Source organism: Corythoichthys intestinalis, chromosome 16 (genome assembly GCF_030265065.1).
Source record: "Corythoichthys intestinalis isolate RoL2023-P3 chromosome 16, ASM3026506v1, whole genome shotgun sequence".
NCBI lineage: Eukaryota > Metazoa > Chordata > Actinopteri > Syngnathiformes > Syngnathidae > Corythoichthys > Corythoichthys intestinalis.
In genome coordinates, this window is record NC_080410.1 from 39923172 (window position 1) to 39948859 (window position 25688).

The 25688-nt window shown below is 40.2% G+C and overlaps 1 protein-coding gene across 1 annotated transcript; it reads right to left on the reverse strand.

The window, feature by feature from the left end:
- Positions 1–1891: 1891 nt before the first annotated feature.
- Positions 1892–25677, reverse strand: lfng (LFNG O-fucosylpeptide 3-beta-N-acetylglucosaminyltransferase). The gene is made up of 8 exons (XM_057817668.1): positions 25190–25677; positions 15042–15090; positions 14859–14961; positions 9881–10034; positions 9717–9802; positions 9468–9633; positions 9295–9380; positions 1892–5898 (listed from the first exon to the last, which is right to left on the reverse strand). The coding sequence occupies exons 1-8, from the start codon at positions 25586–25588 to the stop codon at positions 5832–5834; spliced, it is 1110 nt and encodes a 369-aa protein (XP_057673651.1). The 5' UTR covers positions 25589–25677; the 3' UTR covers positions 1892–5831.
- Between the last annotated feature and the right edge of the window lie 11 nt (positions 25678–25688).

A 25688-nucleotide genomic window follows, 5' to 3' on the forward strand; every position in this document is an offset into this window, starting at 1 on the left:
CCAGAACCACACGGGGGGACCTAGTGAATGACCTACAGAGAGCTGGGACCACAGTAACAAAGGCTACTATCGGTAACACAATGCACCGCCAGGGACTCAAATCCTGCACTGCCAGATGTGTCCCCCTGCTGAAGAAAGTACACGTCCAGGCCCGTCTGCGGTTCGCTAGAGAGCATTTGGATGATCCAGAAGAGGACTGGGAGAATGTGTTATGGTCGGATGAAACTAAAATAGAACTTTTTGGTAGAAACACAGGTTCTCATGTTTGGAGGAGAAAGAATACTGAATTGCATCCGAAGAACACCGTACCTACTGTGAAGCATGGGGGTGGAAACATCATGCTTTGGGGCTGTTTTTCTGCAAAGGGACCAGGACGACTGATCTGTGTATAGGAAAGAATGAATGGGGCCATGTATCGAGAGATTTTGAGTGAAAATCTCCTTCCATCAGCAAGGGCATTGAAGATGAGACGTGGCTGGGTCTTTCAACATGACAATGATCCCAAACACACAGCCAGGCCAACAAAGGAGTGGCTTCGTAAGAAGCATTTCAAGGTCCTGGAGTGGTCTAGCCAGTCGTAAGATCTCAACCCCATAGAAAATCTGTGGAGGAAGTTGAAAGTCCGTGTTGCCCAACGACAGCCCCCAAAACATCACTGCTCTAGAGGAGATCTGCATTGAGGAATGGGCCAAACAAAAACAGCAACAGTGTGTGAAAAGCTTGTGAAGAGTTACAGAAAACGTTTGGCCTCCGTTATTGCCAACAAAGGGTACATAACAAACACATTGTCGCACTCAATCTGTGATGTCGCTGTATTACCTATATAGAGAGATAAAAGGCAGCGTCAACTGAGGAGAGTGAATTTTGGCAGCCTTTGGAGCCTTTTTTAACTGGCTAAAGCCTTACACTCCCTCTTCCCACGATTAGAAATATCATGGGAAGCAATATGGGGAAGCAAGGTAACAATGAATCTTTTTCTTAACACCTTGTGTTATTTCCCAATGCAGAGAAGATATATCAATTGGTAGCACTACGCACAGTCATGGTTCCACTTCCCATCATGCATTTAGGCATGGCTACAGTATCATTTACTGAAAGCTCAACAAATACACTAAATGGCAATATTTAGTCACAATATACAAAGTCACAAGTCTTTCTATCCGTGGATCCCTCTCACAGAAAGAATGTTAATAATGTAAATGCCATCTTGAGGATTTATTGTCATAATAAACAAATACAGTACTTATGTACTGTATGTTGAATGTATATATTCGTCCAAGTTTTATTCATTTTTTTCTTAATGCATTGCCAAAATGTATATGATTGGGAAAAATTATCGGGAATTATTAAAATTGAATCGGGAGCAAAAAAAGCAATCGGATCGGGAAATAGCGGGATCGGCAGATACTCAGACTAAAACGATCAGGATCAGATCAGGAGCCAAAAAAACATGATCGGAACAACCCTACCAAATACTTATTTTCCACCATGATTTGCAAATAAATTCTTTAAAAATCAAACAATGTAATTTTCAGTTTTTTTCCCCACACATTCTGTCTCTCATGTTTACCCATGTTGACAATTACAGGCCTCTCTAATATTTTCAAGTGGGAGAACTTGCACAATTAGTGATTGACTAAATACTTATTTGCCCCTCTGTAAATGTTTGGGTGGTTTAAGTTTAAGCAGACAGTTTTTTTCATCTGTGTGATTTTGACAAAGATCAGGTCACATTTGATGATTTTATTATACTTTTTCATACCACTAACTCTTGTTGAGATAAGGTTTGTGAAAAGGTCACAAAGGTCAGAAATATGTTGATGCTTTGAAATTGGCTGCTTAGGTGGCTCTCTAAGAGTGCACCTCTAGTTCAATGAATCAACTCATTGGCTGCCATTGATGATGATAAATGAACCAGATCTTCTTTAAAAATTGAACAAAGAGTAACTTTAGCATATTACCACTTACAACACTGAAATTAATTTGTTAATGGCGCTGAAACATGATCATTCAATCTCAGTCTGTGCTGAAATATATTCAATTTTGCCATAAAAACTAGTCAAATTTCCCATTAATTGCAGTGAATCATACTGTACAAAATCACACTAAATTCTCAGAATGGCTATTTTATGAAGTCACATTGGACGAGTCACCGAAAGACAAAAACACCAGAAAATCCATGTTTTTCAGTGGTTATACACTTTTATTTTTGACATTTTCGGCTCCCACCGCGGGGCTTGTGTTAGTTAAATAACAGGATCAGATCATAATCCCTGAGACATCTTTAATGGGAATGAACTGTTCCAATGCTCCAGATACTGGAGAATAAAAAGCAATATGACACAATTCAAAACAAAACAAAAAAAAGCCGACGTAAATCACGATACATTCCAAAAAATTCCTGTACATCACGGCCGATAACAAAGTCACAGTACACAATACTGTAGTCATCATGTACAGCGTAACCCAATATGGGTCGACTCCATGAAGAGACGCTGATGTTGCGCAAGTTAAGTTCTCGCCTCGCAGAACTCGGCAAGCAAGATGTCGCAACTATATATTGATATAGAACTATTGTGTTTTTCCATCTTTTTTGCATCAAGTTTTGGGAGGCGAGCTTCTTTCCAAAAGCGAGCATCAGCTCATTTGAAATTCAGCTGTGCAATTTTCAAAGAATTCAAAATCCTAATTACTTAAAAAAAATGTTATGAATGAATGAAATGTATATCTAAAAAAAAAAAAAAAAAAAAACAACAAAAAAATTCTTTCCCTCCTGATTGTAACACAGAGCATATTGATAAGTTGCCATATTTTTCAGACTATAAATCGCAGATTTTTTTTGTTTTTTTTAATGTTTTCATAGTTTGGCTGATGTTGCGACGTATACTTTAAAGTCGTGCTGCAACGATTAATCGATTAACTTGAGTATTCGATTAGAAAAAAATATTTGAATTCAATTTTGTTGCTTCGAGTATTCGTTTAATTAAAGTGGCGTTGCAATGGTTTGTTTTGAAAGTGTTTGCGTTTAGTTTTATTGATGAGGGTGGATACACTGCCATCTGGTCTGCCTCTTTTCACATAGCTGAATCCAACTGCTCCCTGTTAAGACCAATGTAAGCTAAGTTTTTGTTTGCACTAATGTTTTTTAGTACATTAATTTAGTTTATAGGTATATTCAGCCGTTTTTTGTGGGAATATGTGTCTGAAACATTTGTTAAGAGCATTGTAAAAAAAAAAAAAAAAAAACTTTAGCATTTTATAGCATTTAAGCTAGCAGATTTTTCTATCCAAGTTAGCCAATTGTTCTTTTGTTGTACACGGGTCCTCATTTAAAAAAAAAAAAAAAGTATCTTCATTGAATAGCATTTAAGCTAGCGGACTTTTTCTGTGTAAGTTGGCCAATTGTTCTTTTGTTGTACATAGATCCTCATTTAAAAAAAAAAAAAAAGTTATACCGTTTGAGGCTCAGCTCAGGTATTTTAAATGTCAATCTTCCTAATCCGATTACTCGATTAATCGAACTAACTAGTCCATCGATTAATCGACTACTAAAATATTCGATAGCTGCAGCCCTACTTTAAAGCGACTTACTTATGTGTGAAATTATTCACACATTATTATATAATTTCACATTTTCTTTATGCTACAGTTATCCGAATTCGTTATGTTACGGTAACATACCGGCATGTTCTCTATTTGTGGTTTAATGCATCATGTAACGTTAGCATCCCGTACACTTGTTCAGCCTGATTTTCTGTATTCTATTTTTATTCTAAATTGCCTTCCAAGTTGACATGTCTGTTCTTGGTTTTGGTTCGAAAAATACGGCACATAAAAATGAATAGGAGAGAATTTTGCGGGTTTTTTGTTAGTTTAGACCCAAATCCGAATTAATTCCAGGACGTCATTTTAGACGTAACGTGTAACGTTAGCATCCCGTACACTTGTTCAGCCTGTTATTCTTTATTCTATTTTTAATGTAAACTGCCGTCCAAGTTGACATATCTGTTCTTGGTTTTGGTTCGAAAAATACGGCACATAAAAATGAATAGGAGAGAATTTGCGTGTTTTTGTTAGTTTTGACCCAAATCTGAATTAATTCCAGGATGTCATTTTAGACGTAACGTGTAACGTTAGCATCTCGTACACTTGTTCAGCCTGTTTTTCTTTATTCTATGTGGCGGAAAACACTCAGGTGACTTGAAGTTCTGCTCTGAGACCCTCAATTTGGCCAACTTTCAAAATTGTCTGAAATGCATGTGTGGAAAGCTTAAAATCTCAATTTTCTGGGGGAACAAAAATTTTGAACAGGAAGGCATTTAAAAAATTTTTTTTTTTTTTTTTTTTTAAACAGCTAAACCCGAATTGGAAGCAAGAACACGCGCGTGCAGAATTAAAGACGCCACGATTTTAACAAGATATTATTGCATATACCTCCAAAAACTCCATGTAGCTGAGTGTCAAGACACAGCTGTGAATGGCCACAGCCGGATTTTTTATTTTTATTTTTTTTAATTTTATGGGTGAAACATGGTGATATAACAAGGGTCGCGATGCAGAAATCGCAGACAACAAGGAGTGGCTAAGATTTACTTTTTCATATAGTTACCCTTTTAATCATTAATTTTCAAATTTTTTTTTGTTTTGTTTGGATCAATTATTTATCATCTAACATATCGGGGAAAATGCGACTGGAACAAAAAAAAATACAATTAAGCGATAGTGACGTAAGTCGTTTAAAAGTTTAAAATATGCGAGTGAATAATTTTTTAAAGTTTTTTTTTTTTTTTTTAAACTAAATTTCAGACATCAATTAATGATTCTAAGCTAAAAATGACAGACAATTTGAATAATAAATATAATTATTTACCTTCTTTTTATAGCTAGATTGAAACAAAAGCGGTTGCGCGACGTCCGTAAACGGGGGTTTTCAGGGTAAAACGGACGAATTAAAAATAGTTCGGAGCCTTAGTGCGCCATGAATCTGCTTTGGCAGATTTAGACTTATTAAGCTAACAAACACAACAGTTGTTTTGGCTTAAAATACAGCAGTTTCTTTTAAAAAGGAGTGCAAGAGCAGAAACTGCTTTTTCAGTCTTGTCTGTGTTTTCCGCCATTTGTATTCTAAATTGCCCTCCAAGTTGACATGTCTGTTCTTGTGTTGGATTTTATCAAATTAAATTCCTTCCAAAATGCATTTCATTGCGCATTTTTTGGCTGGTGCGACTTATAGTCCGAAAAATACGGCACATAAAATTGAATAGGAGAGAATTTGCGTGGTTTTTGTTAGTTTTGACCCAAATCTGAATTCATTCCAGGACGTCATTTTAGGTTTGCATCGTTCTTTTTTTTTTTAAAAAGAGGCTCAAAGTTCTTCGTCCCGATGAACTTCAGATGAGGTCAGGCGTAACACTGTTCATAGAAAAGCACAACAAAATCTTCACATGAGAGCGTTTGTCCGGAGTCATCCAAATGCTTTGAAAAACTTTTTCAAGATGGCGTAAAGCTTGCGAAAAAAGAGCGTGGAAATAGGAAATACATTCTATGAGAATTGCAAGAAACATTTACAAGCAACATTATACAAAAAGCTCAACTGATTGCCTGCAAAGCTTAAAACAAAAAAACATGGCGAAAGCCATTTCGAACTCACGGTAGTCCCGTTAAGCGGCGGGCCGCACAGCAGCCCGCTTACAAAACAAAAAGCCACGTAGCACCCGCTGAAAGAATGCAGCGGCGACGCGGTCTTGACACAGACGAAAAACGCTGGTCCTCCCTTGCCTTTCAGATACCGAGGCGAGGCGGAGGACGAGGATGAGAAAGGAGCGGTCGCCCTACAAGGCAACCTGAGGGTTGCACCACGGGGTGTCCGGGTACAAAAGGCAGTGAACTGACTTGAACCTGCGATAGAGAAGCACAAGAAAGCACGGTTAGATGGAAACATGACATAAGTCGCACTAGCCATAAAAATGGACGATAATTAGATCGGCATCCCGATCGATCGGGTCCGATCACGTCATTTTCAAAGCATCGGAATCGGCAAAAAAATATCGGCCATGCCTTTTATCAATATATATATATTTTTTAATTAAATCATTTTCTAATTGTATTTAACGTTACAGACATGATGTGTTACACTCTTCCAGAGTCTTTAGTTTAAGCTTAAGGTAGGGTTATCAAATTTATTAAGAATTAAGATTTTTTACATTTATCACGTTACAATATTTAACGCAATTAACGCATACGCTGCACGACCCACTCACGCATTGTCACGTTCAGTCTATAATGGCGCCGTTTTACCCATACAGTATATAGAGCTAATAGGCAGTGTGAAATAAGTAGAGAGAAGTTTAGCAGCCTTTGGAGCCTTTTTTTTAAATGGCTAAAGCCTTACAATCCCTCTCCCACAATTAGAATAATCGTGGGAAGCAATGTGGGGAAGAAAGGTAGTAGTTGATCTTTTTCTCAACACCCCATGTTATTTCCCAACGCAGAGAAGATATATCCATTGGTAGTAAGGCTGGGCGATATGGCCTTAAGCATGTGTCACGGTAAATTGAGCAGATTTACCTCGATAACGATAAATTTGCCCAAGCGGACTGTTATATAATTTGAAAATCTGAATCGATGCATGAAATACAGATTAACCGTTTCTTGATTTATTTACCAGCTTTCAATTTAATATATTTAACAATTGTACATGCAGTCTAAACATTAAGTATATAAAAAAATTATTGTAAACAATAAGAATTCAAGTATGAACATTTATAACAGCTTGAATGGCTTGAACAATGTACATTGTCAAAATCAATATGCCTGTGCAAACATGCCATTGTAACACAAATGACTTACAGCTTGAACAGTACACTTCAAAAAGACAACTTGTTAATAATGGCTGCTGTGACATAATTACTGAACACAAGTGTTTACTTCAAGGTTTCAGGTTTTTTTCCCAGTGCATTTTTAATACATGCACGCACACATTGAAGCTATATTGATCTTCTGCAAATGAAACATTTAAGATTTTATGATGGCACTAATGACAAAGAATTAAGCACATACAGAAAAATAGCTGGGGCTAAACGGTCATATTACAAATTTCACTTTTGGATTGTACTTTATGCTGAATGCTTTACCATCACAAAAGCTATCAGAGAAATCACACACAGACAGAGATACAGAATAACGCGACATACTAATTGCTAGATGCAGTCCGTGCCCAATCCACTCATTAAGTTCAGCCGTTTTGACAAGGTTAGAGCCGCTATCCGACTCCATCACGTTCGTTTGTAGCGTTAGCCGCTAGCATTAGCCTGTGGCCTGGCTACCAGTAGAAAGCACTGAAAGCACCCTCTCCGGAAATCGCGAGAACAAGAGAGGACAGCGGGTGAAAGCCCGTCTGGATGCCGCCAAGAGTTTACTTAATGTCGGGTGAAAGTTTGGTGAACCTCCCTTAAGCCACACTTCATCACGTTTGCTTGTAGCGTTAGCCGCTAGCGTTAGCCTACTGGGCTTCTGTTTGTTTGGCTTCCTGATAACCACGTGACTCCGTACGTAGGCACACAGACTGCTTTCTTAAAGGGGAATGAGCATAGCCGAACAACACAGACGCAAAGCGGGATAAAAAGACTATATTGTCTTGTTTTTTTTTTTAATTACCGAATTTACCGACATGGTCAAAATTATGTCGGTCATTGTGAAAAATTTCAGTAACTATAAATTTTTGGTTTACCGCCCTGCTCTAATTGGTACCACGACGCACAGTCATGGTTGCACTCCCCATCATGCATTTGGGCAGAACAGTTAAATGGCTACAGTATCATTTACTGACAGCTCAACAAATACACTAGATGGCAATATTTAGCCACAATATACAAAGTGGCAATATGGCTCTTTCAACATTTTGGGTTGCGACCCCTGCCCTAATGGGACATTGACAGAAATAAAGTAAATTTAAACCATCTAATCCGCACCAGATAGTATGTGGTGCGCACTAGAAACTATCTGTTGCACACTAGATAGTAAGTTGTGTGCAAGAGAAACAATCTGGTGCGCACCAGATAGTACGTGGTGCACACTAAAAGATATCTGGAGTGCAGCAGAAACAATCTGGTGCGCACTAGAAACTATCTGGTGTGTACAAGAAACGGCCTGGTGTGCACTACATAGTATGTGGTGCGCACTAGAAACTATCTGTTGCGCACCAGACTGTTTCCTGTACACACCAGATAGTTTCTCTTGCGCACCAGTTCCTAGTACGCACCACATACTATCTGGTGCGCACAAGAATGTTTCTGGTGCACTCCAGATGGTTTTTAGTGTGCACTAGGAACTATCTGGTGCACACGAGAAACTATCTGGTGCGTATGAGAAACAATCTGGTGCGCACCTGATAGTATGTGGTGCATACTAGGAACTATTTGGTGTGTACAAGAAACAGCCTGGTGCGCACTAGATAGTATGTGGTGCACACTACAAACTATCTGGTGCGCACCAGACTGTTTCCTGTTCACACCAGATAGTTTCTCTTGCGCACCAGATAGTTCCTAGTATGCACCACATACTATCTGGTGCGCACAAGATTGTTTCTGGTGCACTCCAGATGGTTTCTAGTGTGCACAAGGAACTATCTGGTGCACACGAAAAACTATTTGGTGCGTATGAGAACAATCTGGTGCGCACCAGATAGTACTTGGTGCGTACTAGAAACAATCAGGTACGCCCCAAATAGTATGTGGTGCGCACTAGAAAACTATCTGGTGCGCAAGAGAAACAATCTGGTTCGCACCAGATAGTATGTGGTGCATACTAGGAACTATCTGGTGCGCACAAGAAACTTTTTGGTGTGTACAGGAAACAGTCTGGTGCGCACAAGGTAGTATGTGCTGCATACAAGGAACCATCTGATGCACATGAGAAACTATCTAGTGCGCACCATATAGTAAGTAGTGCGCACTAGAAACTATCTAGTGCACACCACTAGAAACTATCTAGTAATAAAAACACGAGACAATGTAATGGTGACACTTTGCAAGTAATGCAGTAATATCTTTGTAGTTGAGCCCGAGATTGAAGTAAAGCTCAACTGAATTCTGTATGATCATTTTTAGCACGCCGAAACCGTGCATTAACATCGTCATCTTCAATTTCACACCTCAACTCCATCAGTGTAAAAAAATCCCATATAGAAGTAACACCTTAGTATACAGTAAATCACAGGCTGAAACGAACTATGAGAACAGTGCGATTTATAGCCGGAAAATACGGTACATTCAAATCAAATTTTTCAGCTCTCACCTGGATGGATCCTCCTCCACGGAGAAAGCTCCTTTCAAATTGATGATATTGCTCTTGTTTTCAAACATTCCATAGCTGAGAGTGATCTAAGGGAATAAAAAATGAAGACGACAAAGTGAACAAAATGTGTTAAAAAAACAAGTGCAATTTTTTCCATTTGTTTTAGTCCTCACCTGTTTGTGTATCTCAGATCTGGATACTTGTTGCAGGTTTTCCAGGTGCGAGTGGAACAGGTTGCTGCGAATGAGAGGGACGCCCAGCACGGATTCGATGATGTAGCCCACGGCGCAGTCATCGGGCAGACGGATTTTCTCTGCCGTGTTCATAAAATGGCCGCCGCTGGAGAAACGTGAGAACGAAGGTAAGGTGTGTTTTTTTTCTTATTTAAAAGGACTAAATAAATTCAGTGAGCTTTTTCTTACCTGGCCCACGGGCTCATCTTGAGTGCCAGACCGCGACTCACACAGAAGCCTGCCCCTCCAGTAGCGAACCAGAAGTTGACTGGTTTCTTTAAAAAAAATACACACATATTATAATAATTCCATACAACTGTACAATTTTAACTCACTGGCTGTCGTCAACGCACCAGTTTATTGTCACCAAGCCTCTCAGTGGCCTCGATGGGCCGATCCAGACTGGGCTTCCCGATGTACACGTCCTGGGTGTGCTGGTACTGCGATAGTTGCTTGAGCAGAGCCCGAACGTTCACGTAATTGTCGTCGTCCACGTGACAGAACCACCTGAGCATCAAATTAAAATACGTGGTGAGAGCAGCAATTTTTCCATAAACATCATCGTTTCCAGGATGCACTCCTCACAATTTTCTGGCAGATTTTTGAAAACCTCGACCTAGTGTTGTTTTCATCAACATCGATGACAACAAAAATATTTCGTCAATGAACATTTTTTTCATGGTGATGACGTCACAATGGCGCGCCGAAAACGTGTCTTTGCAGACTAAAAAAATAACGAAATGGATGCCTGTTGTCGTCTGACGACACGAGAACGACATGAAAATTCCCTAATAGTTTCTGTCATAACTTCACAATGTGTGATATTTTCTTATTGTATGTTTAGTGTAGTTAGCACGCATTTAGCAGTGTTTGGTCGTGTCACTCATGTGACCTGCTGCGCCTCCCCCGACCCCCACCGCCCCACACGCACGCTTACTCACCAGCTAGTGCTAAGTAAGCCTGTGCCCATTCTAGAACCGGGCGGTATACTGAAAATTTAACATTACCGAAATTCCTCTCAATGACCGACGTAATTTTGACCATGTCGGTAAATTCGGTAATTCAATAAAACAAGAAAATATAGTCTTTTTATCCCACTTTGACTCTGTTTTGTTTGGGTATGTTCATTCCCCTTTAAGAAAGCAGTCAAGTGTGCTTACGTATGAAGTCATGTGGTTATCAGGAACTCAAACAAACAGAAGCCCGGTAGGCTAACGCTAGGAGCTAACCCTAGCGGCCAGTGCTACAATCAAACGATATGGAGTCAGGCTTAAGGGAGCGCCAAACTTTTACCCGACATTAAGACTCTTGGCGGCCTCCAGATGGCCTTTCACTCGCTTTCCTCCTTGGTTCTCACGATTTCAAGAGAGGGTGCTTTCAGTACTTTCTACTGGTAGCCAGGCCACAGGCTAACGCTAGCGGCTAACGCCACAAATGAACGTGATGGAGTCCGATAGCGGCTCTAACCTTGTCAAAACGGCTGAACTTGTTGACTGGATTGGGCACGGACTGCATTTAGCAATTAGTATGTCACATTATTTTGTATCTGTCTGTGTGTGATTTCTTTGATATATTTTATGATGGTAAAGCATTCAACATAAATTATAATCCAACAGTGAGGCCTATAACATGACAGTTTAATAGCCACAGCTATCTTTCTGTATGTGCTTGCTTTATTTTGTGTCATTACTGCCATCATAAAATCTTAAATGTTTCATTGGCAAAAGATCAATATAGCTTTAATGTGTGTGTGTCTGCGTGGGGGGTGCATGTGTGCGTGCATGTATTAAAAAATGCTCTGGAAAAAAAAAACCTGAAACCTTGAAGTAAAGACTTGTGTTGAGTAATTATGTCACAGCAGCCATTAACAATAAGTTGTCTGTTTGAAGTGTACTGTTCAAGTTGTAAGTCATTTGTGTTACAATGACATGTTTGCTTAGAGGTGGGAATCTTTGGGCACCTAACGATTACATTACGATTCAGAGGCTACGATTCGATTATAAATCGATTATTGATGACACCCCCCATCCCGCTATTAGCTGATTTTAATGTTTTGTACATTAGTTACAAAAACTGTTAAAAAAAGTAAAAAAAAAAAAAAAAAGCCTCGCAGGCTAAAATAAACGACTACTTCAGTATCAAGTTAACAGTTAAAAACAATAACTAATATACTCAAATCCCCATTCTGTATCAGCAGCTTTAAACTACATTCAATTAATTTAATGTTGTGAATCAACCGTTAAAGTTGTTAAAATTGCTCCCATTATTCTATAATTTCCCTTTTGTCTACTTTCGACATGTGAAAGTTTTAAAACTATTTTAAAGATAGATTCAAGTCAATATTTTACCGATTTAGGAGAACTTTAGATAAAAAGTTAATTAGGTTCGCTTGGAAGGTTCGCTACAACAGCCTTGCCAGGAAGTCTACTGCTTTAAGATGGCGACCGTTTACTAACGCCCGCATCTAGCTTTTTGTACATGTGCTGCTAACGCCACCGAGTCTATAATGCACCTAGTCCTATATAAATATGACATCTACCGTACCATTATGTGGACGTACTTTGTAACAGCTGTCGGCAGCAGTCAGGTATGTTGTTGCTTTTTTATCTCGCGGCATGAGTTGCGCTAGAGCCGTGAGTTGAGCATTGGCATTACACGAGGGGCCGGGTAATGACAAGCATGATGTTTAGCTATTCTCGCTCCGTTCCTCATTGCGTCCCGAAGACCGCGCAGCATGCAGAGTGTGTTTTACTTCCGCTTTACTTGACATCTTTCAAAAATCGGGATTTGGATGTTTGTGAATGGTTCTCGAATCTTCCATGGCCGAATCGCGAATAATCTAAGGATCGGAAATTTCGCACACCTCTAGTTGTCGTATTGATTTTTAATAATTTTGTACATTGTTCAAGTCTTACAAGCTGTTTAAATGTTCCTTCTTGAATTCTTGGTGTTTACAAGAAATTTTTATATACTTAATGTTTAGACTGCACATACTGTACAATTGTTGAATATTTTAAATTGAAAGCTGGTAAATAAATCAACGAGAAACAGTTCATTTGTATTTCATGCATTGATTCAGATTTTCAAATTATATAAGTCCGCGAATTTATCGTCATATATCGTTATCGAGGTAAATCTGCTCAATTTACCGTGATACGTACTTAAAGCCATATCGCTCAGCCCTAGCCCATTCCAGGCTCCTTTTGTGAAACATGTGTCAGGTGCTGCCTGGTAAGATTTACTTTCTTATATTGGCTAGATATGCCATGTTGCTTTAGCCTCTAAAGGTCAGTGCTGAGTGATGATCACACACTAAACATGTGGCGTTAGCATTGCGCTCGCGTTAGCATAGCGTTCGCGTTAGCATTAGCATTTAGCGCGGTGACTCGGTGCCTTCTTAAACTCTTGGAAAAAATTTGCCGTACAGTTCGTGGGGTCCAAGTGAGCTTAATTAATTGCGAATAATGTGCTGTTTTCCTGCTGAGTGTGTTTTATCATGGAAATGGTGATGTCCTTGTAGACTACAGTTATGTGCTCGTCTGTCATATTAATTCGAAATTGGTAAAAACCTTTATTTATTTATTCATGGACTAAAACTTTTGAAGTTTATAGACGAAAACATTTTGAGAACTGTCAACTAAAACCTGATGAAGACGAACACATTATGAAACAACTAAAATATGACTAAGACTAATAAGTACGGTGGCCGAGAGGTGTCAGGCGAAATGCAAAGTCCAAACACTTAGCAAATAGAAAAAAAGCACTAACCCAAATTGCAAACGCTTTGCAAAAGAAAAAAGCACGAATGCAAACTGCCACAACACGATCCCCAATTCCTAAAGCGCAATTGCAAATTGGCAAAAGCACGAACCCCAATTGCAACAACACGACAGCAAATGGCTCGTAGCACGAATGCAAATTGTCACAACACGATCCCCAATTCCTAAAGTGCGATTGCAAATTGGCAAAAGCACGAATCCCAACTGCCACAACACGACAGCAAATAGCTCGTAGCACAACAGCAAACGGCTGACAGCACAGCAGCAAAATCACGCAACACAACAGCAAGAGGATGACCCGGAAGTTTAAAAAAAAAAAAAAAAAAAAAGAACGACACTTTATACACTTTATATGTGCTTCGTGACCATCTATACGGACCTCCATGAAGTTGCCCCCCATCCCCCCATCAGACGCAAATTTATATAAAAATGATGTCAATCGTTTGTGCTGCAACGGTTTTGTTGATACAGTATTATGCTTTTATAGAGATATTATATTATATCGAGTGGTGACGTCACTCGTAGCTTTTCCTCAGTTTAGCTCCCGCGGCTAATGGAGCGTACCAACTCTCTCAATAACAGGGGGGTGTCCTAAAAACTAGCTAGCACAATCGAATGGCACCACTTCAGAACCATTTTGCTGTAAATGAGGGGCTTAGAGGGATGTCAGCACTCGAAATTAATATCTCAAGCCCCCAATTTACTGCAAAATGGACCCCAATTTGTGTTATGATCGTGCTAGTTATTATGACGCCCCTCTGTTATTGAGAGAGTTGGTACGCTTCATTAGCCGCGGGAGCTAAACTGAGGAAAAGCTACGAGTGACGCACAAACGATTAACATCATTTTTATATAAATTTGCGGGGTGGGGGCAACTTCATGGAGGTCCGTATAGATGGTCACAAAGCACATTTAAAATGTATAAAGTGTCGTCCCCTTTTTTTTTTTTTTTAAACTTCCGGGTCATCCTCTTGCCGTTGTGTTGCGTGATTTTGCTGCTGTGCTTTGAGCCATTTGCAGTTGTGCTATGAGCTATTTGCTGTCGTGTTGTGGCAGTTGGGATTCGTGCTTTTGCCAATTTGCAATCGCGGTTTAGAAAATGGGGATCGTGTTGTGACAGTTTGCATTCGTGCTGCGAGCCATTTGCTGTAGTGTTGTGGCAATTGGGGTTCGTGCTTTTGCCAATTTGTAATCGCGCTTTAGGAATTGGGGATCGTGTTGTGGCAGTATGCATTCGTGCTTTTTTCTTTTGCAAAGCGTTTGCAATTTGGGTTCGTGCTTTTTTGTATTTGCAAAGTGTTTGGACTTTGCATTTCGCCTGACAGCTCTCGGCCACCGTAAATCAGTACTTTCGTCCAAAAGACTAAAATTAAGACGAAAATTAAAATGGCCGCCCCAAAAAAACACTGCCCTGACCTGCCAATCTTGATTTTTGCCGATCCCGATATGTTTCACAAACAACAGCATGCGTTTTATAAAATTCCGACCAATCTTTTTTTATCGTGAAACATTCGAACCGATCAGCGCACCTTAAACCGTTTCCAATACTCACTTCTTTCCCGACTCGATGAACTTGTCATACTCCACCGCCATCTTGCACGACAGGGCCTGTCGGCTGTGAGCGGCCGAGCAGTTGGTGTTGATGGCGTGACTCCCTGCGGCCACACGTTAATTACAGTTATGACATAAGCCCCTCCTCGGCCATCTTTTTTCATTTGTGTCGGGATTAACTCACCCATTTTTCTTTTGAGCTCCTCGTCCTCGCCGTCTGTGAAGATGTACGTCTGCGGACAAATAAGGGGAATTACGCTCTTGCTCCCTTAACTTTATGACAAACACAGTGATTACTATCATTCAGTAGTGCTTTTATGCCAAGGGGAAAATACATTGAAGAGTTAAACAGCCTTCCTGCTTCCATAAAGGCCTTTTGTGTCACATCTCGCTCTCTCCATGGCAACCAAACAGCCGCCCCTGAAGCATCCCAGACGGAGAAATACAAAAGACGGACCGTCCAAGTACCCCCAAATCCATCCCTGTTCGTACCCATCCCATTCACGCAGCCTCAAACGCAAGTATGTGACTGACGTGACCACAGGCGTCAAAAGAACTGTTGTGCAGCGGCAGGTGCTGCCCAACAGTCGTCCTGTTTACCCTTCAGGTGTGCCGCTGACGCCTGCCAAGCAGCACGCCACCTTTGTTCCCCGGCGCGTGTCTCTGCATGTCATTTTTGGGGTGTGTGATAAGATGCTAATCTAGGTAAAGGTGCTGCTATTTGTGAACATTGTGTTGGTTAGATGTATTGCCAGCGACTGAAATTAGGCTTGTGATTAAAGCGTTTTAAAATGATACGGGATATTCTCGACATCGGTTTTTCATTATCGATTTCAGGGCTGCAGCTATTGATTATTTTAGTAGTCGATTAATCTATCAGCTAGTTAGTTCGAATAATCGAGTACCGTAATTTCCCGAATATAACGCACATTTTTTTCCCCCCAAAATCAACTTGTAAAATCATGGTGCGCATTATAAACAGGTACTTGGATAGAGACACAAATATAGATATTATATATATATAAAAACTAGAGATGTCCCGATCGATCGGCATCCCGATCCCGATGCCAATAATTATGGAGGGCAGTGCAAATATCTGCAGAAATGCGAGGGGTATACTCACCTTTGTGATACACTGTAGGTCCAAAACAGCAAAAAAAAAATCCTAAATCAAGTCCATCTCTGCTGTATTATATTTGTGTTTTGCTAAGACAACAAAAGCAGATGAACAGGACGTTCTCGTGACTACCAATTAGCAAGTGGTAAAGTTAATCTTTCCCAAAGCATGTGAAGGCAGCATACATTTATTCATTTATAAACCATACTGGATTATAAACCACAGTTGTCCACATTGTTATTTATTAAAACTAGGGCTGCAGCTATCGAATATTTTAGTAATCGAGTAATCGACTGAAAATTCTATCGATTAATCGAGTAATCGGATAAAACAAATATATTTTTAGGTGAAGAGCAATTATAAATATACATGAGAAAACAAGACATTTCATCTAATCTTGAACCATTTTCAGTCAATCAATGTCTTTATTTTCGATGTATATTGTAGCTAGAATTAAAAAAAAAAGACTAATTCACTGCTTTCACTCAAAAAACTTTTAGATCTTATTTAAAAAAAATATATATATATATATATATATATATTACCTAAAAATGCCGTTACGCTTGATAACACACATCACTTAAAAGTTAGGATTTTTTCCCACGTGTTTCAATTGAATTTCTCTTTGTGTCAAGCCATTTTTAAGTTCTAGTTAAGTTTTAAGTTAGTCTAAACTGTAAGTCCTGATAGGATTTTGAGTTTTTGCAGTGTTCAAAATAAATGTATGATACAGGCTGTACTGGAGCACATTAGGGACCAGTGCTACTTGGTGTTTTATCCAGCAATGACTACTGAGCTAAAATTGATAGTTAGCATGATTAAGTTTTTATTTTACACCCTCATCACGCCACTATGCTATGTTATGTTAAAGCCTGTATGTAAGACACGTTAGCCACGCAACGACAGTGGTCATAATTAATTGAAACCTAGTCCTCCGCAGGGCTAACTTTTCGTGAGCTACGAGCAACAGTAACGTTAATCTTATTTATTAGCGCTTAGCGCTCTTTATTAGCGCTTAGCGCTGTACTGCTTTAAGATGGCGGCTGTTTAATAACGCTGCCCAGACGCGGCATCTAGTTCAACATACATGTGATCTTTATGAGACGCATCAGACGCTAGCTGTTACCAACGTAGCATCGTGCGGGCTAGTATTTGGCAACGTTGGCGTCGTTTGTGGCGGCTGTCAGCTGCAGTAAGCTTTTTTTCCCCCTTCTTCCTCTCCGCACGTGACAGAGCGTTGTCCCGCATTAAAAGTAGTCCGAGCAAAACGTGATGCTTAGAGCTGTCAAAATAAACGATTACTCGAGGTGAATAAAATTACTCGGATCAGTTTTTAAACTCGAGTTACTCGAGTTGCTCGAGTACTCGTTTCAGCTCTAATTAAAACCCAAAAGACAAGCAGCTCGCTGGCCTTCTAAAAATGAATAACTAAACTGCACTGGACTATAAGCTGAATTTTCAAAGTGGAGGGAAAAAGTAGCTGTGTATTGTCCAAAAGTGGATGAACAGAATCTTAATAGATAAGTAGGTCTGAATACCATTCCGACCCTCCATCTGGGCCTCACTTTTGCCCGCACAATGAAAGGCGTCTGGCACTGTTTGCGCGGCAAACACACCGAGCGCACAGGCCATGAGACTTTGTTTGTTCAGTCACACAGGGTTGACTGCAGGATGACGGCGCCGCAATGGGCGAGCTAATGGCAGGTGGCGAGACCGGGAAGCGAGGGGGTAGGGCTCCCAGTGTTGATTAGTAAATCAAAAACTATGTGTCCATTCACCCACTCGCTACGTCACCCCTTACTCTGCTGTGAATAGAACAATGCTGCGAGTTCTCGTGCTGGGTAAAAGTCTCTGCTGGGTAAATCCTCAACATGTTTGCCTGCATTTGCATACAGCTGCAGGAGTTAACTCCACAGGGCCTAACCCCCCTTCCCCCACAGGCTTTGTTTCTAAACTGACACGGAGACGCGCAGTTACTTTCACTACATGCAAACTAAGTGTGTGTGAAGCAGAGATAAAGTGTGTGTGGAGGGGGGGTATTTGCAACTACAGGAAGGCTCAGCTTGGCCCCCCTGACTGAGCTGAGCGCGCGTGGTGCCTGCATGACTGCCTCCAGCTCCACAGGAAGGAAATGCACCAGTGGGCACCCTTCCCTCTATTCACTACCACTCTCCACTGTGTACCCCGACCCGATTGTAAAACCTTATACAAGTGTTGTTTGGATGAGAAAAAAAAATCACTCTCCCTTTTATCGATGTCCACCCATTTCCTCTTTAAGCACCCATTGTTATATTACTGCCTTATTATTATTGTACATTGTTATTATGGTCTTTTTATCAGGCAGGGAAACGTATTTGGGAACCATGTTGCATAATAGGTGTGTGACAAAATATCGAAATGGTGCTATATCGTGATACTTTGTATCCCAAAAGGTTATGATATCAGGGTACCCGCGGGTTATTAAAAGTATTAAAAAAGCATTGAATTTAGTTTTCCATTATTAAAGGTATTAAAAGTATTAAATTAGCAGTCGTAAGTCTGGAATTTTTTTCACCGTGGTTTTAATTTTGAAGAACATCTCAGTGCAACCTATATTATATCCGTGAAGAAGTTTTTTTTTTTTTTTTTTAAATCCATAACGAAGATGACGCGTAGTTTTTTAATTCTAAAATTTAATTTTCTAAATTTTTACGATGCACTGCACTACAAATCATAATGCAACTTGTGCGTGCGCGCCGTTAGCATCATTAGCATCAACATCACAACAGCAGGCAATCGCACAGTACTGTGTGCTAACGTAAGGAACTGCTCAAATGCCTCAGCTGTTTTGTTCGACGAAAGCCTCAACAAGACAACCAAGTCCAAACAGTTGGACCAGCATGTGAGGTATTGGATCGTCGCATCCAGATACTTTGGGTCGCAGTTTATGGGTCATGCGAAGGCAGTGGACCTGCTTAACATTTCAAAGTAAGTTGCCATTTTCTCCAATTAAAATGTGTTAGATGCAATAATGTATTTCTGCACGGTTTGCCTTTCGAATGAATGTGAATTTCGTAGTTTTAACTCAAGAGTTAGCCATGTTCAGTGGGGTATTGGCAGGTGCACTAGCCTTAGCATGGATAAACCGGAGTCGCAGATCCACCATCACCCTCAGATACACAACACGGTTGACACTATTATTGGAACGAGTGCGGGGCAACGTCGATCTGAATAACATGGCATGGTGATAGGCAAATTATAATGTAGGTGATAGTAAAACACCTCCTGGTATATTTAAATGTTTTTCTTGATTGAATAAGAGTATGGATTTTCTCTATCTGATTAAAAGAAATGTCTTCAATAGCTAACAAAGGATTAACATGTGTTTTGTATACTTCTTGTAATGTGATTAGAAAAAAAAAACAATTACCAAGGGAAATGATCATGTGTAGCTTTTTTATTTTGTGGTAATTAATGGTAAACTACTGTGGCTGTTTTTTAAACTTTCACTGCCAATTGCAAGATTTTCCCAAGCACTTTACTGTTAAGGTGACCAACTTGACAATCACCAACCTACCACCTTGACTAGGTCCTCTTATAAAAGGGAAACCTGTTGTGTTGCAAATGTAATTTCTGAAGTTGCTTTACAAAAATAGTGTAAAATCCATTTTATCCTGGGGGGAAAAAAATCTGAAATACCTTATATTTAAATGTGTTTTAATTGTATCTTCAGTAAATTTGCATTCTTTTGTCAAACACACTTAGTAATTGAGGTTAAATTTGATGTTCAGTGCTTTATTTTTTAATATGATTCAATATTATCTAAATAATGGGTGCGAGAAAAGTATTAATTTTCAGTTGAAATGGCATTAAAAAGGGTCTTAAAAGTCTTGGATTTAGATTTATCAGTCCTGGGGGGACCCTGGATATGCTCCTGCCAAGAATCGAGATACAGTTTTAAAAAGGTGTCAATGTCTAAAAACACAAAAATGAACCAACAAGTTGCTACCAAAGTCTTCCACCATAATAGTGTCTCAGTTAACTCTAGGGCTGTATTGATGGTGCTCGACGCCCAATCTATTTAGACTGGGAACATTCGTTCATTCGAAACCAGAGCATTGACAGTCATTCTGTCCGATTTTCAGGGCATTTAAAGGTCACTTGCTGTTCATTTTAGGTCATTTACAGGTCATTTTCTGTTGCGTTTGAGTCACTGCCTATTCTTTTGGGTGATTCCCTGGTCACTGTTGAAATTCGCCTCCCCAGACAAGACGCACGGAAACAGCGACAGCTGAACAAAGTGCCGCTCTGCCGATGCTGCCTCCGCGCGCGCCAACAGGGAAGGCGGAATTCTGCGCGTTCATCTCTGATATTAACCCTTTGTACTGACTCCATGTTCCAAAAGTTTGAAAAAGACTCGCCGAAAGCAGGTTGACAATTTATTCGTCGACAATGGTCAAAAACAAGGCAAAAACAGACGACGGAGGGACAATTCTGGATCCAAAACAAGGTCACATGTTTCCGAGCAGCAAATCTGTCTTATCTCAGTGTCCAGTGTTTTTTAAGTCCGTGGGCCGGCCGAAGGTGTGTCCAGGCGTTGCTTTGGGATTATCCCTCTCTGGCCGGTTTCGGGCTGTTTAGGTTCGTGCGTGGATGGGATGTGGTTGCCACAGCGACCGATGCTGGTCTTGACGTCACAAGCCCCTGCTATCAACTTTGTTATCCGGGCTGGCACTACTTGTTTTAGGACAAAGCGCGCTGGTCTTTGTCCTTGTTCGTTTGTCAGCAGGACTGATTGCCAGAGTTTGGTGCGTCAATCTTGGTCGTGGCGCACACATTTTGGGCTTCTGTGATAAGATGGCGTTGTGTATCTATTCTGTTTCTTTAAACTATGGTGTGCTATTTATTTTACATTAGGTGTGTTAGAGTAGTGCAGTCCTACAGTGAATATGAGAAATGATACTATTCCCTGATTGATTATATTACATGTGTTCGAGTAATGCAAACAGTTAGACGGTGCCTACGAGAAACTACCATTTTTCCTTTTCCCCCTCATGAGCGCCGATAAGGTGATTCACTTTACTGTGTTCAAGGCCACTGAGTGGAGTCTGCCTAAACTATAGTTAAATGAATGTGTTATACTAATGCAAACAATTATATGGTGTGTGCGAGAATTTGTTACGAGCATTATATATATATAAAAAAAAAAAAAACGGTAGCATTTTATAGCATTTAAGCTAGCGGACTTTTGCTATGTAAGATAGCCAATTGTTCTTTTGTTGTAAATAGATCCTCATTTAAAAATATATACATACTTATATATACCGTTCGAGGCTTAGCTCAGGTATTTTAATTTTTTTTTTTTTTTAGTTCATCGATTAATAGACTACTACAATAATCGATAGCTGCAGCCCTAATGTATATATATTGTATATTTTAGCTTTCAAAATAAAACAACTTTCAGACAAAGTTCACATTTTTTAATGTGAGGTTTTATTTTTATAAAAAAATTAGATTTTAAGTCAAAATGTTTTTAAAATTTCAAAATAAAGGTGCCAAAGCTAACATTTTAAAATATGTCACAAAGGATTTTAAAATGTTTTTTTAAAGTTTTTAAAATATAATACTGAGTTTTCATGAAAATATTTATAATTTTTTTTTTTTAATATTAAAAATCAGGATGAGAGACAAGTTTCGAGGCCTCAACTGCATGACAACCTGATGAAATCTGATTGGAGCTTGTTGCTTGTATGTTAACCAGTTGCACAAACATCAGAAGAACAGGCACTGTTGTGTTTGATAGATGACAATCCGTACACATGTAACGGGTGACGTCATCCCACTCTGGGCCAAAAACTGAAATAAACACCCTCACAGGCATTAAAGAAGCACAGATGCCATTGTGACGCCACAGATGTTCATCAGCTGAGCGTGAGAATAAGCGGCGGCCATATGTAGGCGGTGGGAACCGGGAGCATCGTACGGCCGCCATTGGGGGGGGGGGGGGGGGGCCTTTGTTCTGCGTCTCCTGACCACCTGCCGCCCTCCCCACTGGAAACTCCCTCATGCATTGTGCCCTCAGCCATTCGCCAGCTGCCTTCCAGGACATGTTTGACTCTTGCCACTAAAGAAGATTCTTGCCTCGCGGTCATTACCAGCAATTAGGCCACTTAGCCCATATACTGTATGCACAAATACCGTGGATGGGAAATCTGTGCGACAAACCAAAGGGGGCCATACTGGAAGGACTGGGCAAATCAAGTGTAAAGTGTGTACTAGTCATAAATACAACACTACAAATGAAAACATTTAGTAGTACTTGTCTTCTCAGTACAATATGACTTACACAATTAATTGCATTAACTGAATTCACTAATTGATAGTCATGATTAGTGCTGCAACGATTAATCGATTGACTCAAGTATTCGATTAGAAAAAAAGATTCGAATTAACTTTTGACGCTTCGAGTATTCGTTTAATTAAAGTGGCATTGTAATGGTTTATTTTGAAAGTGTTTGCATTTTGTTTTATTGATTTGGGTGCATACACTGCCCTCTAGTCTTCAGGGGCAGTTTACATGGCGACTCTGTGACTCGAAGGCGCAATGACTGAGTAGCGGAATTGCCTCGCGTGCATATGGAGTCGGCGAAGACGAAAAATTCTGAATCCTGCCTCCAAAGTGGAAGAATTCGATTGCAAGGGCTTGAGGGGCCTGGCTCCGCATGAATATCAAAAGCTCCTGTCATGCGGGACCCGCGCCAATAACGTCAGCACTCATACACGTAATATTGGCCAGGCGCAGCGGTGCTATTAAACATTAAAAACAGCTAATGGCAGAACGTCGGCTTTAATGTTCTGTTTTAATGATATTTTTAAATTTAAATATGTTGAATGTTTCCATTTTTGTACTCTATTGAACAAAAGAAAATGCCATTGCTTAGAGAGGTCGGGCATGTTGTCTTCCGGGCTGAGGAGGTCAAAGTGCATCATTCGCTGTCGCCTTGTAAATCTGCATTGCCCCCTAGGGCCTGGCATGAATACTACATCGTTTTAATGCGGAATTGCGACATTGTTGGAATGGAGACGGAACCATATAAATGCCAATTCAAAATTTTTCGTCTTCTCGGAGAGTCACCATGTAAACTGCCCCTCAGAGTAATTTCACATGGCTGAATCCAGCTGCTCCATGTTAAGACCAACATAAGCCAAGTTTTTGTTTGATGTCATGTTTTTTTAATCCATTTGTAATTTAGTTTATAGGTATATTTGGACATTTTTGTGGGAATGTGTGTCTGAACCATTTGTTAAGAGCATTGGAAAAAATAAAATGCAGCATTTAAGCCAGCAGACTTTTGCTGTGTAAGTTAGTCAATTTTTCTTTTGTTGTACATAGATCCGTATTTATTTACTTTTTTATACTGTTTGACGCTGAGCACAGGTATTTTACTTTTTCATGTTCCTTATCTGATTACTCGATTTTTCGAACTAACTAGTTCATCGATTAATCGACAACTAAAATAATCGATAGCTGCAGCCCTAGTCAAGATTAGATGGAAGTATGCATAGCATGGCTAGCAACTTGCATGAAAATAGTAGAGATGTCCCAATCACACATTTTTACATGTGCAATCCGATACCTTGTAAGTTTATCAAGGATAGAGGGGAAAAAAGCACATCCAATCCACTTTTTTAATGAAAAAAAGGCATTAAAGGTACATATTCTAACTACCAAAAATCTATACTTTAAGTTGGCTTTAGAACACTGCTGTTTCGGAACATTATTTAGCTTATTTTTAAGACCGAAATGATCCCAAAACTTGGACAACCTCCATTTTTATACACTCTTACTACCTGTTGGTCGAGTAGGTAAATTAGAACTTTCAGGGTTCAGTCTAAGACACTTTAAAATAGAGTTGATGAAACATTTTGAAATTATATCGGATAATATTGACATCGGTTTTTCATTATCAGTTTTTGGCCAATATGTGTATGGCAGTGCCTTATTGGCACTTTGCACTTGCACTCGATCCAAAAAACAATGTTTGCGCTATTTTGATTTCAACAATAAATAAAGTGGTGCAATATATGCACTTTTTCATTAACTTAACAGTTGAGGTTGTTCTCATTTTTCACAGAATGTTTAATTTGGAAAGCCTTAAAGTTGTTACATTTATCATTATTAAAGTATCCAGTGGGGCATCACAATGCAATTAGCCATAATGTGTTAACAGTATACTGTATATCGGTATCGGTTTGATATTGGATTTTTGGACAATATCAGGATACCGAAAAATCCGACAACTCTACTTTAAAGCCAATGTGACACTCCTGTCACTTTGAGAAGCATCTTTGGCGGCCACATTTTCACACACTTGCCTAAGGCTGCACCCCCTTTTCATCCCTTGAAGACGAAACCCCCGTCTCTCCGTTAAAGCTTGACCCAGACTCGGACTCTCTGGCGTTCCCATGGAAAGAGAGTGGAGAGAAGAGCCGCTGGGAAAGCTTTTCTTCAGACCCCCCTCCGTCCCAAAAAGACCGGCTTTGTTCCCGCGCGGACTGCGAAAGAGGGGGGACGAGGCGCCCGGAGAGTCGGCGCTTGCCGCAGAGGCATCCATTGCACTGGGTGGGGGCATTAACAAGGGGACACCCCAAAAAGAGGAGGCATAATAGAAAGAGTGGTGGGGGGTGAGGGTGTTGCATAGAGGGTGTCCACTTGCTTGAAAGCGTTTCCTTCGTTCTCAGGCACATCACTCAGAGGAGGATAAAAAGTGACAATGCATGAGGGGGGGGTTAAGAGGCTACTTCACTGTCACTTATTGGGTGATTAAAGAAATGTAAGAAGCCATCTTTTCATGGTGTGGCCCAATGTTCCACAAAAAACAAATATACAATCACTTATTTGGCTTTATATTTAACTTTTTTTTTTTTTAATCTTATTAACTGTCATTAATACGTTAACATTGACTACATCCCATTTGAATTGGGATGCTTGCTATTGCCCGAGCAAGCGATCACTGCCAACCCTCCCAGTCAGAATGGGTTGGACGTCTATCGCTGTCAATGGCAGCCAATGAGGTCATTTATGAAATACTTTGACATTTAAGCCATTAACAGTAGGATTTTGTTGATGTATTTTCATAATTTGAGCAATGTAAGCGGTTAATATACCAAAGTCACTGTGTGCTCAATGTAAAACCAGTGAAAGCCAATGATTTAAAATCAAAGTTGATGTTTACCTGAAGCATGCTCCTAGAGATCCAAGTGTCCAGAAGCAGGTTGAGTCTGGACTGGTGGAATTTCTTGGTGGTCTTCACCGCGATGAACAGGTCATCGGGTCTGATGTCCTCAGCCGTGGCAGTCGCAGTGTCGCTGGCCGAGCCAGAGGACCCGGCGGCGGGCTTCTCTGCTTCCCTGCGGCCGCGGCTTAACTTGCCGAAGTATGCCGAGAATCCCTTCTGTCCGCCGCTTTCCACCGCCGCAGCAGCTCCGGGGAGCGACCTGGTGTCCTCCAGAGTGTTGCTCTCCGCTACCACATGAGCTCCGTGATGCCGCACAGCCACCAACAACATTAGCAGGCAGAGAGCCACCGCTGTGCCCACACAAGCGGCTGTCTTTTTCGCGTTGTTCTTCAGCATAATTAACTACAACGAATTTCCAACGCAAAGTCCATATGGGAACTTCCTCAGCTTTTTAAAAGAAAAAAGTGCAAAGAGCTCCTGCACGATACATCGCTAT